This window comes from Terrapene carolina, unplaced genomic scaffold (assembly GCF_002925995.2).
Source record: "Terrapene carolina triunguis isolate 2854851 unplaced genomic scaffold, T_m_triunguis-2.0 Scaffold234, whole genome shotgun sequence".
Classification (NCBI taxonomy): Eukaryota; Metazoa; Chordata; order Testudines; family Emydidae; genus Terrapene; species Terrapene triunguis.
The window spans coordinates 18,119,055-18,132,345 of record NW_020664585.1 but is presented as its reverse complement, the minus strand read 5'-3'; the positions used below and the strand labels follow the sequence as shown (position 1 = coordinate 18,132,345).

At 38.5% G+C, this 13,291-nt stretch overlaps 2 protein-coding genes across 3 annotated transcripts in view; one reads left to right on the top strand and one right to left on the bottom strand.

Annotated features, from left to right (window-relative positions):
* PI4KA (phosphatidylinositol 4-kinase alpha) overlaps positions 1-13,291 on the top strand; it is a 91,262-nt gene that overhangs the window by 39,608 nt on the left and 38,363 nt on the right. The window lies entirely within an intron of this gene.
* On the bottom strand, positions 776-12,596 carry SERPIND1 (serpin family D member 1). The gene is made up of 5 exons (XM_024219478.1): positions 12,512-12,596; positions 9,372-10,262; positions 5,601-5,874; positions 3,575-3,719; positions 776-2,713 (listed from the first exon to the last, which is right to left on the bottom strand). The coding sequence occupies exons 2-5, from the start codon at positions 10,243-10,245 to the stop codon at positions 2,522-2,524; spliced, it is 1,485 nt and encodes a 494-aa protein (XP_024075246.1). The 5' UTR covers positions 10,246-10,262; positions 12,512-12,596; the 3' UTR covers positions 776-2,521.

Here is a 13,291-nt window from a genome sequence, read left to right as displayed (position 1 = left end):
CCCCTACTAATTTGGAAGCTATTGCTACAAAAGGTAGCTTGCTCAAAAACAGAGCAACTTTTAAATGACTAATTGTTGTCCTATTTGAGGCCTGTAATCCAGTGGTGACTGCTGTGTTGCTTTGCCCTTTCAGGTCCTGCTCCATCTCCTATTGAAATCAATGGAAATTTTGGCATTGACTTCAAAGGGAGTAAGATCAGGCCTTTAAAAATGTACAAAAATGGTCTCTTTCATTTGTGACATAGTGCAAGGGACTATTTTCTGTTTCACATGTTGGTTGATCAAATGCATTTGATTTGAATACTTGATGTATACTGCATATTTCTTAACCAATGTGACCTTTATATGGAGTAAAATAAATTAGTGTCAGAAGCTGTAGCAAGAGTTAATGGTTACATTATGGGTGCAGAAGCAAATATTTGATTTTCTTGCACAATGCATAAAGATCATGAGTTCTGAGCTGCGCTACATTTGCTTTTCTGTTTGTCCTCTTTCCCTGGTTACAGGAATTGGTCTTGGCCTCAAAAATAACTTTTAGAACTTTGTTTCCAACTAACGTAGTCTTTGACAACCTCATTCTTGATTGCCAAAGTTTTCTTTTAACTTCTTGATTTGATTATATTCTTTAATATGTGTTCCACATTTGTGAAGAATAAGATAACCTTCCCATACTTGCATTTATTCTTTGATGTTTTCTGTGGCAAAGCTTTTTAACACTCAAAAAGTATGTGTGTGCAAAAAACCTCTTGAACAAGGACTGTATATGAAGTAGGAATATTGAAAAGGGAAAAACTATTTATTGAGTTGAATAATTATTTGAGATCAGCTCTTCACCATGCTATTTCCTATACAATAGGTATTTTTCATTTACTTTAATGTTTAAACAGCTTCATTTATGGTTGGGCACAAAATTCAAAATGACACATATTGAATAAAAGCAAAACAGGATCAACTACAAATTGCATTTTAAAGACTTCATTAAAGACTTGTAAATCCATAAAAGTACTATTGTTTGTTTTCTCTTATGCTACCAAAGAAAATATGCAAAGGAAAGTTGAATATTGAAAACATTTAGATTTTGTATAATATTAGATATCCTGAATAATACAGTAAACTTGTGAGTCTACAATATGAATTCTTTAAAAGGCCCAGAGAAAAGGGAAGTTTTGAAATGTGAATACATGTGTTGTCCGTGTACTTATCTTGACAGTTCATAGAAAAAGTGTAAATTTGTTCCTCCTGTCAAGTGGTAGCATTTTAGAATGGAAGTACGTTGCATCTACGTGGATGATGAGAATAATTACACAGTGTTTATGTTCCTACTATAAAGTCTGAAAAAGTTACCAGTAGTTTATTATTTTTTATCAGGTTTTTCCCACTAAATTTCATGAGATTGAGCCTGAGGTAAGCTTTAGAGCCCCTATTTTCTGCCTAGATGCTTTGTTTATATAAATGTTTTCTGTAAAGAAATGGAGAAAATAAAATGTAGGACTTCAGGTATTGAGGGTATGGCGGGGAGGGAGTTTTTCCCTGTCTACTTCATTTATATAAAATGCCTTTTTGTATATAAGCTGTGTTATGGACCTTATGCTCCCCACAGATGTGTGTCTATACACAATAGGCTAAATTTGGTGACAGTTTACAGTGGTATAAATTAGCCATTTGGCCTGACTCTGATTTCACACTACTGGAAATCGGGAGTAACTGTATTGAAATCATTGGCATCATGCCAATGTAGAACTGGTATGAAATCAAAACCAGACCTAATGGTACCTTACTTTTCCTACTGTAAGTGGTTTTTCCTACAATCCCTCTTCTGCCTCATTGGTTTGTAAGTTTCATGTTTTATAAACCTGTTGAATGTGAAATCAGTACAAGTTTCTCTACTTCACTATTTATACCTCCATTTAGATTGCTGCTGGGTTTGGCTGGGACTTCCCTGGGAATTGTGCTAGTTTCCCCTAGGCTGAATTTGGCCTATGGGATATCAGAGGGCAGAATCAGGCTCTGAGGGCAAGATTTTCAAAAACGGGCACCTAACATTGGGTCCCTAATTCTGTATTTAGGTACCTGAAAAGATAAACCCAGAACTGCAAGGGGTTCAGCACTTCCTTAGGCCTGCCTGTTTGTAAGTGTCTAAATACAGATTTAAGAAATTAACTTTAGATATCCACTTTTAAAAATCCTGGTCTAAGGTTTTATTTGCTGGTTAAGTTCAGTACATTGAATATAACACTGTGTAAGTTATTTAATGAGATTTTAATACAGATATATCTGTGCCTGGCATTAATCTTTATAAATTGCAGTCAAATCATCTACTGCTGTGAGTCCATTCGTGTATATATATTGATATATATATACATGAATGGTCTCGTATATATTGCATTTTCCACTGATAAATGGTGAGTCATGTGTAATGACAGTAACCTCTGACTAATGTGATAAGTAAATACTTCCTTTCAAAAACAGCTATACTAAAATGTAATCATACAACCTGGATATGAGAGCACTCCTCTGTTTTTTAAAACTTGCTGGGGTTGGCGACTCTGCCCATGAACAGCAGGCAGCTGGTGCGATGCTCGTAGATGAGAAACAGAAAGGGGCGGTCAACGATGAAGCGAATCTGAGTGGAAAGGGGCATGAACCCTACCGTGGTCACAGCTGCAGCCTCTGTGCCTTCCTCGTTCACAGTAATCGTGCCATGGTGATTGAACTGTAAAAAATGGGACAGAAAATGCAGAATCCTTTTGGTTAGACTTTGAAGTCTTAGTATTTTGTCTTTCGGTGAATTGCACTAGAATTAATTTGCTGAAAGAATGGTGAACTTTAATTACAACATCACATCTTTTCTATCCTGCACATGGGTTTCTTGTGTTTTCACTGGTAGTTCCTATATGGCATCAGTCCTCTGGCTTTGACAAATACCCTTTCCTGACTGGTCATGACCTAACCCCTCCCAGAGATTTAAAGGCATAACCTTCATGATGTATATAGTCTACCACCACTGGTTCTCAACCAAGGGCACGTTTACCCCTGGGGGTACACACAGGTCTTCCAGGGGCTACATCAACTCCTCTAGATATTTGTCTAGTTTTACTACAGGCTACATAAAAAGCACTATTGAAGTCAGTACAAACTAAAATGTCACACAGACTGACTTGTTTATACTGCTCTATATACTATACACTGAAATGTAAGTATAATATTTATATTCCAATTGATTTATTTTATAATTATATGGTAAAAATGAGAAAGTAAGCATTTTTTCAGTAATAGTGTGCTGTGATACGTGTATTTTTTATGTCTGATTTGTAAGCAAGTAGTTTTTAAGTGAGCTGAAACTTGGGGGTACGCAAGACAAATCAGACTCCTGAAAGGGGTGCAATAGTCTGGAAAGATTGAGAGCCACTGGTCTTCCACTATGTATGGAAAAACAGACCCCTTATGTTCCAGGAGAGGCAGGGATATTGTGTTACTTGCTTAGCTAAGCTGTGAATTATTGTGCCTTGTTGCCACACTTCAGATGACAGGAATTAATAAGTAGGAAGAATGAGTGTAGAAGGGGAAAAATTACCACATCAATGATGACTTTCTCAACTGATATTCCAGAATAGTCGCCATTGTTGTCAAACAGTGTTTCTATTCCCATGGATTTCAGATAATCAGTCAGGTCATAGCTCTTCTCCAGCTTAAATTTAGGCAGAACTACCTCTCTTGTTCTAGTAAGAAGCAGAAACATTAAAGGTCTTAGAGAAATATACATCACATCCCTTAACTATGCATGTCAGTTCCATTCTTATCAAGCAGGCATGACACTGACATATACAGGAGTCCTGCTCTCTGTTCTCCCAGGCTTAACTTTCTAAAAGGTAGGGCCTGGTCTGTCTAAGCAGTTTTTCTAAATCTAAGGTAAAAAAACTATTAATGTAGTACATGCTTATAATACTTAAAAGGCTTAACATCAGTTGTATTTCTACAGTACATAGTCCTGTTCAGATGACATAGGTATTATCAGCATATGCAACTATCTGTTATGGAACTCCCTGGCACAATAGGTTAGAGGTTTACCAAGTACATACAACAGAGGTATTTGTTTTTTAAAAGAGAATTCATTGTTTATTCATAGATTATAAGGCCAGAAGGAACCATTATGATCATCTAGTCTGACCTTCCACATAACACAAACGTAGAGTTTTGCCAAGTTATTCCTGCATCAAGCCCATAACTTCTGGATGACCTAGACTAGCGGTTCTCAAACTGTGGGTTGGGACCCCAAAGTTGGGGGACTGGCTTAGATTTGCTGGGGCCCCGGGCCAAAGCCCGAGCCCCTGCACCTGAGGCCAAAGCCAGAGGGCAGTGGGGCTTGGGCTTTGCCCCCCCTCCCTGGAGCAGCGAGGCTCTGGCAGGCTCAGGCTTCAGTCGCTCCTCTTGGGGTCATGTCGTCATTTTTGTTGTCAGAAGAGGGTCATGGTGAAGTTTGAGAACCCCTGAGCTAGACAATATCTTTTAGAAAGACATCCAGTCTTGTTTTAAAGACTTCAAGTGATGTAGAATCCACCACATCTCTAGGTAGGTTGTTCCAATGATTAATTACCCTCACTGTGGAAAAAATGTGCCCCTCTTTTCTACTCTGAACTTGTCCAGTTTCAGCTCTCCACCATTGGATCTCATTTATGCCTTTGTCCACTAGATTGAAGAGCCCTCTGCGATTCGAAATCTCTCCTATAGGTAGCTATAAACTGCAATCAGATCACTTCTTAACCTTCTCTTTAAGCTAAATAGATTGAGTTTCTTGTAGGGCAGGTCATTCTTGTGTCCCTTCTGAACCCTTTCCATTTTGTCAACATCTTTATGAAGTGTCAACACCAAAAATGGACACAATGTTCTGGTAATGGTCACACTAATGCTTTATATGGTGGTAACACACTGTACAAGCTCTACTCTACTCTACATTCCCCTGCTTATACATCTAAGTATCACACTTGCTTTCCTACCCACCACAAAGCACTACGAGTTTATGTTCAGTGGGTTATCTGTTATGACTCCCAAGTCCTTTTCTAGGTCACTGATTTCTAAAATAGTCCCCCCTTCCTATAACTATGACCTACATTGTTGGTTGCTAGATGTATAACCTTGCATTTAACTATATTAAAATGCATATTGTTCAAGTGAACCCAGCATAGCATGTGATCTAGATAATTCTGTAGAATACACTTGTCGGTATTGTTTATCACACACCAATTCTTATGTAATTTGTAAACTCTACCACCTACTATTTTGTTTTCTTCCGGATCATTGATAAAGAGATTGAATAGCATTGGGTCAAGAACAGATCCTTGTGGGATCCCACTGGGAATTCTCCCACTGGATGATTTTCCCCCTTACAATTACTCTGAGATCTATCATTTAACAAGGTTTTAATCTATTTAATATAGACTGCATTGATTTTGTATAGTGCTAAGTTTTTAAAATCAAAATGTAGTGCAGTACTAAGTTAAATATCTTCCAGAAGTTTATTATGTCAACACTCTTACTTTTGTCAATTTAAACTTATATCATCAAGAAACTATATCAAGCTTGTTTGGCAAGATTTATTTTACCTGTTTGTCATGCTCTTTTGCCATTTCTCCACCACCTGAGGGGTCAGTTGCTTCTCCAGTGCTTTCATGCCAGATAGTTTGTTTGGAAGCACAATCAGCATGCTGATGTTCCCCACATATGGCAGCTGGAGCACACCACAGTCTAGCTCATGGTCTGCAGCAGCCAGGAAGTTTCCTTTGGTCTGCATCATAGGAACCTTTATTGTTTCTTTCTCATTCAGTCGGAAGGTCCGTTTGTTTGTCATTTCCACTGGAAACTTGTTTTCCCAAGTTCCTGTTAATATATCAGAAAACCTCATCCTTATTTCTATATATAATTATAGTTTGTAAATGAAAGATGTTAAAATATAATTTTAGTGATGAAGACTTATTTGCAAATATCATTGCAAAATGTAGCCTGGCTGATCATTTTAAGTTGTGGCTGGAATAAGAGGGAATTCATTGTGGCATCTTAGAAGTAAAGGGCTAGTTTTCAAAACATGAACATGTAAAAATGTAAGCACATGATTTGCAAATGTGTGTAGATGACCAATTAGGTGTTTGTCTGACTTTGCTGTACACATTTAAAGGAGTTCTAATGCACAGGCTGGTCTCAAAAATCACTCTAAAATATAAAGTGGAAATCATTTAAAAGATACCTGAGAGAAAACATAATTCTTTGAGTTGTTGTGCAGATTACAAGCTTTAAAAGATCTGATGTTGATGTTTGCAGATCAGTGTAATTCTGCTCAAAATTAGAATTCATCTTGTATTATACTGTCTCATCAACATTAACTAAATATAGCTAAATTTTAATTTCCATGTGGAACAAAACATTTACATTTTGTATATCAAAGCTTTGACTTCATTAAACTGAACACATTTAAACAAATATACTTCTTCCTGGACCATCACGGGGTAGACTACCCAGTTTTTTTTTATAGAACTGGAAGGGACCCTGAAAAGTCAGCCCCCTGCCTTCACTAGCAGGACCAAGTACTGATTTTTGCCCCAGATCCCTGAGTGGCCCCCTCAAGGATTGAACTCACAACCCCCTGGGTTTAGCAGGCCAATGCTTATACCACTGAGCTATCCCTCTGTGAGGTGCTGCTCACTCTTGACTCCAGTGAAGCTGAGGAAGTTCAGCACTGACAGGATCAGACCCAAAGGACCTGATCCAATTCCCGTTAAAGTCAGAGGACGTCTTCCTATTGAGGTCCATGGGATTTGGATCAGGGCTGCGTGAAGACACTCTGAGGGTCCCAAGTATGCATTAGTAGTCCAGTGAAGATATTACATTAAAAGAATGTAGTTGATGATCTGCTTCTTTAATGTAATGTATTCATAATGATGGCTCTGGAAGGAATTAGCCTTGTTTCTTTCTAGATGAAAAGGCACAGTTAGAATTTTATATATTACATTTATTTTATTTTGGCTGTTGGTATCGCCTTTTAAAATCAGGGGTATTAGATGTAAGTGAGCAAATAAGTGTAGAGCACAACAGTAAGTGCATGGAGGAGCTAATACTGTATAACCTTTTTAATAACCCTGTAATTGTGGGCAGTGTTAGGGATTTGGTATCTTAATTTCACTCCTGCAATTCCACCCCCTAAACACATTTTCTATAACATGCGTCCCGTTTGATTAAGCAAGTCTGACTGTCACCTTTGATCTTCACCTAGAAAGGCTTGGATAAGTCTGCCATTGTGATTGCTTTTGGATGGCTAGTAATGTGGAGAGGATCAGATGCCTCACCTTTCATCCCAAAGTGTGTAGTCACGTGCCAGAGAGAACCTGGGACTGCATGCTTAATTTTTATCTGCAGAGTAATAATGCATTGTGCAACAGGCGTCATTAGTTAAGTTTTGTGTTCTAATATTTATATTAAAACCTTTTTCTGTAGCTCCATCTATGGGTTTGTACTATAGTTATAGAATGTCTAACATTTTGGAATATTTTAAGACAACAAAAATTGTATGCATTACAGTTCAAATAATAATAATAAAAAAAAGCCCTTAAGGTGGATGGGTCTCAAAGGGGAAGAAACAGGAAGTATTGAGCCAGTAGTAGTTAGATTTAAAATAAAAAATCACCTTTTGGGAGGATGAAGTTTTTTTTTTTTTCCTTCAGATTGTTTTTTAAAGGATGGGGGGATGTCAAAGGGAAGCAGTGTGCTAACCCTAGGACTCATTCTAGCAAAGACATGATAACTTGCTGACCTAATATGGGATGGTGGGTTCGCTAAAGGGCCGGGGTGTGAATGCACAAACTTCAGGATAGGGCTTAAGAAAGAAGTCTCAAAAATAGCCCCAGACTTCTGTTACACCTTTTAAAGGGGTTTAAAAACCAGCTATGTAGCAACTTAATCAGTTTCCCACTATATAGGCACCCAATGTAAAGAGGGTAGGGTGGGTATGATGAGTCCTGTCTGTATCCACTGACTCCTTGCCCCATTCCTGTCTTTCCCCACTGGCCATTTGCCCCAGTCTCTTCCTCCCTTCCCCCCACCCCATCTAATCTTAGTCTTTCCCACCCATTCCCAGACCCTCTCCCCAGGTTCTTCATACCATTCTCTTCCCTCTCTGCCCCTCCCCTGCACCAGTCCCAGTATTTTTAACATGGCCAAAAAAGCATATTTGCCAAACTTTAACTGTTTGGGCTGAAAGTTATAAGAAACTGAAAACAATGTCTTATAATGTGATGTTTTGGGCAGTTTAACTCCAGGCAGCACTACCAGCTCTACCCATAATTAAAAACCTTACAAGAGACCACCTTACAAAACCACCACCCACTTGTTCGCCCAAAGTATCCCAATCAAGTGAATGCTGTTCTGCTCTACCTTTTATTAGAAGACCACTTTTGTTAAGCTAATAACTTTTGTCAGGCCCTTGAGTAGACTCTGAGTACAGATCACACTGTATATACATTAAGCTCAGAGTCTTTATCCCTGGCTGATTCTCTGGATTTTGAATACTTTAAACCTCTTTATAAATGCGTTGGACTGAATTCAACCCCGCTGTATCTCCCCTGAAGTCAGTGGAGTTGCACCTTCTTACGGTAGGACTGAATTTGACCATTTACTTATAACACAAACTGCAGTGATTCTTCCTGCAAGAATAATTTTGCATGGAGTCCCTCAGCTGTGACTGTTTTTCCTGAGGTTATGGTTTGTATCCATCAATTGCCTCCTTGTATTATATTTGGATTGTAAGCTCCTTGGGGCAGGGACCGTCTTTTTGTTCTGTGTTTGTAGCGTGCCTAATGCAGTGGGGTCATGATCCATTGTAGTAGTAGTAGTAATAATAATAATAGATACAAATTCTTAGTACACAGTGGGACTATGAAATAAAAACAATTATTGTGGCCTAAGTTGTAGTCTAGGGCAGTGCTTCTCAAAGCTGGTCCGCTGCTTGTTCAGGGAAAGCCCCTGGCGGTCTGGGCCGGTTTGTTTACCTGCCGCATCCGCAGGTTCGGCCGATCGTGGCTCCCACTGGCCGCGGTTCACCGCTCCAGGCCAATGGGGGCTGCGGGAAGCGGCGGCCAGCACATCCCTCAGCCTGCGCCGCTTCCTGCAGCCCCCATTGGCCTGGGAGCCGCGATTGGCCGAACCTGCGGATGCAGCAGGTAAACAAACTGGCCCGGACTGCCAGGGGCTTTCCCTGAACAAGCGGCGGATCGGCTTTGAGAAGCACTGGTCTAGGGTTTTGATTCATTCTTGGTTCCTCAGATTGACGTGTGCTGTGAAACATAAATTAACCCATTACTGAAAATTGAAATTTAGATTTTTTTTACCTTTAAAGTAAATACAATTGAGAATCATCATCAATGTTGTGGGGTTGATGTTCACCAGAGCTTCTTTTATTAATCCTTTGGTCAGTTTCAGGATGCGCTCGTTGGTTTTAGTGATGAAGGCAGGGTCTGAGAAGTCAGATGATTGAGCCTCAGCAAAGTAATAATTTTTCATGTTGTTTCTGAAATCATCCATAATAGAAAATTGCTTCCGAATATAAAGATCATTGACCGATCGCAGTGTGTAACCGAAATTGCGTCTGAAGAGCCGGTGAGTTAGTTTACGGAAGAGGTTGTGAATTGTCATAATCTCATACTTGGAGCTGGCGTTAATGAAATCTCTGAAGCCTAGAACAGAGAGTACCTCCTGGTGTGTTTGTCCCTTCAGCCCTAATGAAATCATAGCCATTGCAGTGGAAATACCAACAGGAGCCATCAGAATATTATCTGAAGAATTGGCTCTGTCCTTCAGACTCCGATAAAGGTTGAAGCCAAAGTTTGCATTGAGGATGTTGAGACGCTGGATTCTGGTTTTACCATGGAATAATTCAAGAATATTTCCTTGCTGAATTTCAGCAACTATATAGGGATATGGAGAAGCATCAATTATGTCACCATAATAATCCTCATCAAATATCTTTTCCAAATCTAGATAGTCTTCCTCTTCGTCTTCCTCAGCAATCAAGTCGTTGGTTATAGTATTTGCCTTATGGAACCCTGGTGGAAAATTAGGCATATTGTGGGTTTCATTTTCATGGGGCGAACGGGGATTTATAGCTTGATCAACACTTTCAAAGTGCTTATTAAAGTCTTTGATCCCACAAAATGCAGATGTTATGATGAAAGAGAGAACGAACAAATGAAATAGGAGCTTCATTGTGACAGGTCCAGAAGCTGGAAAACACAATATATCATAGTGAGAAACCGTATAGTACCTGAGTTTTAAGAGGTTGCCCTTTTCTTCAGTAGGTTGTTTAATTTAATGTTGAGTCCTACATTGGATAGTTGGCTGGCTCCTACAATGATTTTTTTGGTGTGTGATAGCCTTTCCATTTTAGTGGTGCCTAGTATAATTTAATTCATGCTCATATAATATCTCAAGCCTGGACCTGTCCTGGTCTGAAACATTCAAGTTAGTTAAACAGTAGTTGATTTCTGTCATTGGCGAAAGTGTCATTGCTTTCCAGCTTGTTTTACACACAATTAGCCATCTACTAAAATGCCCAGATCTCTTGTATATTATAAAGCTTTAAGCTGTAAGAGTATGTGTACTTAAAAAAAAAAAAAAATTAAAAAGGCTGAAGTCTAATGGACAAAAGTTTCCAAATGCTTGAATTTAGTAGGAAACCATTAGTTTAGAGCACATCACAGATGCAAAGAAAACATGACAGACAAATGCTTTATATTTGTAAAACATACTTTAAACATAAACCAAATGCAATTTTTATGGGCAGTTTCTTTGGAAGGATGGAATTGAATGAGGCTGGAATATAGGAGATCAAGGGATATAGCACAGTCCTACGAGACATATGCACTTTATTTACTGAGATTAGTATAATTGGGACATGCGTGTGACTTTGCCAGGTCAGGGCCATATTGAGGTGCTTGGTTCCTTAATTGTATAGGCTTTTCTGTTCCAGTCCACTTCATCATTTACCCCCCGCACCCCCAGGCCTTTTTTTTTTTTTTTTTTTTTTTTGGCCTAGATTTTTGAGGTAATTGGTTTTAATTTTTGGTGTTCTGGGCATTGTACCTATTATTTATTTGATTTTTTGTGTGTAGGATTATACAATATATGGTACTCCTTTTCCAAAGGTGGGATCTCTATATAATTAAAACTAGAGCAGCAATAGCTTTTGTAATTATTAGAAATGCCAATGTTTTTCTTAGAAAGAAGGGTTTAGGATCAAATTAAAATGAAAGGAGCCTCAGTTACTTCCTCAGGGAAGGTGCTTTGGTAGAACCTGTTTTTCTTAGGGAAGATTGTTTCTCCATTATATGCATGCAACTCCTGTTGATCCCACTGAGTAGCATGAATGTCTCAGAGGGTAGAATTTGGCCTTCTGGCTTTAAAATCAAGAGCTGGGCTTACATACGTATTGTGTGAAGAGACTAGAGACCTGGCTTGCCAAGATGCTGGGTACCCACAGCTCCCAGAAACAGTCCCTAGATATTTAAATACATGATCATATTGATTGTCTTGGTTAGTGACCTAAAATACATGCAAAAGCTGTAATTCGCTGCTGTGATATCAACTAAGGATGGAACGCAAGGATTTGATAATATGCTGTTCTATGACGGTAAGGGGTGAAAGCACTTTGAAATAGTGGCATTCAACGGTACTATCCTACATTGCAGGTTCTAAACATTTACCTTTAACTAAAATAAATCCTATCTGGAACAAGAGAAATAATTAATTTTAACAAAATCTGAGGTAATTTGTGTAGCCCACAGGAAACTGGTTTAGAAATCCTGAGTTTGACTTTCAAAGACCCTTATTTAAAACAGACAGAATGTTTAAAAAACAAAACAAGGAGTGGGGGAAAAAACCTTGGAAGAAGTTTTCTAAGAAGAGAATGTAAAGCTGTTCTTAAACAATGAAATAGAGAATTAAGAGGGAGGTGGAAAGAGAAATATTTAAACATTTTTGTAGCATCCAGGTAATATATCAGTCTCTCCTTTTCCCGTCTGTTAATGTACATAAAGAATGGAAATGAATTATCTTCGCATTGGGAATCTTAAAACCATTTGAGATGAATATTCTAGATTGAAACTGAACACTATTTAATCCTTAAGGACTTGTAACAGAACAGTACTAAAACCTGTGCTAAATAGTGAGTGAAATATTGTAGTCTTAATAGCTCACCTTTTTTATTATCATTATTTTTAAAGTGACTGACTGCTACATTTTTGTTCCATACTGTTAGAGGTTAAGGTACTTCTCTGGCAAACCACTTCTGTGCAATAATCACTAGTGAAAGACAATGCTGTCTGTGGTTCCTAGTTTTATATTCTCACCTTTTCCATAGACTAATGTATTGTTTACCCTCATTTTACTGTGGACAAAGTATTCTCCCCCGCTATTGGAATATATTTTTCTTTAAGATTTTAAATCCAGCTCAAACGATAGTAATGTTCCTTACCTCCAAGCCACTGTGTAGAGAGGAATACGTTGAATAGCTAGAATAAAGCGAATTGCTGGGTTTAAATCTGAACTTTGATGCTAGTAAATTGTATATCTCCCAAAGTAAACAGGCTCTAAATCAAACACTGCTAAATTTGCCTTGTCAGCCAAAACCCCTCTACTTGCGTAGTAGTCTCTGCCAAGTGATTTGTTGCTTCTTCCATGGATGTTTTGTTGAGGTTTTTATGGTTTTGTGGAGTGCTTACTTGCTTTTGCTCTGTGTCTGTGGGCTTGCAGGATGTGAAAGATTTTCCTCAAAAATGGTGTGCAAGAACGTGTACACTTTTGGATGATGTAACTCGCTAGCTCTTTCTGTAGCTGTGCACTGTATATATACATATGACACACACAAAACAAAGTTAAAATAACATGATTAAGGTTTCAAAGTCAGTCACTCAAAAGTGACTGCTGTTCATTACACTGGTCATAATTGTTTCACAGTGACTTTCTTCTCTCTATCCGTTTGTTGTATCCACCTGTTGGTCTTGTCTCTTCTTAGATTGTAAGTTCCCTGAGGCAGGGACCATTTTTTTGGGACTGTGGGAATGTGTGTGGATGTGTGTAGTGCTTGATCCCTGATTGGGTCTTCTAGGTACTACGACAAAACAAATAATAATAAACAATTCTAGTAATACTTTGATAGATGAATAGAAATCGCTGCTTGTTCGAGTTCATCAGCAATAAAGTAAGTTGAACAGCATTGTCCTCACCTTACAGATTGCAGGAGGTGGTGATCAGA

Bases quoted from the DNA above. Each gene is read 5' to 3' on its own strand.
- SERPIND1 (XM_024219478.1), bottom strand. From the start codon at position 10,245: ATGAAGCTCCTATTTCATTTGTTCGTTCTCTCTTTCATCATAACATCT. The intron at 5,875-9,371 runs GTAAAAAAAATC...ATATATTAACAG, and splicing joins CAATTGTATTTACTTTAAAG to GAACTTGGGAAAACAAGTTT. The intron at 2,714-3,574 runs GTAATTTTTCCC...CATTTTTTACAG, and splicing joins AGAAAGTCATCATTGATGTG to TTCAATCACCATGGCACGAT.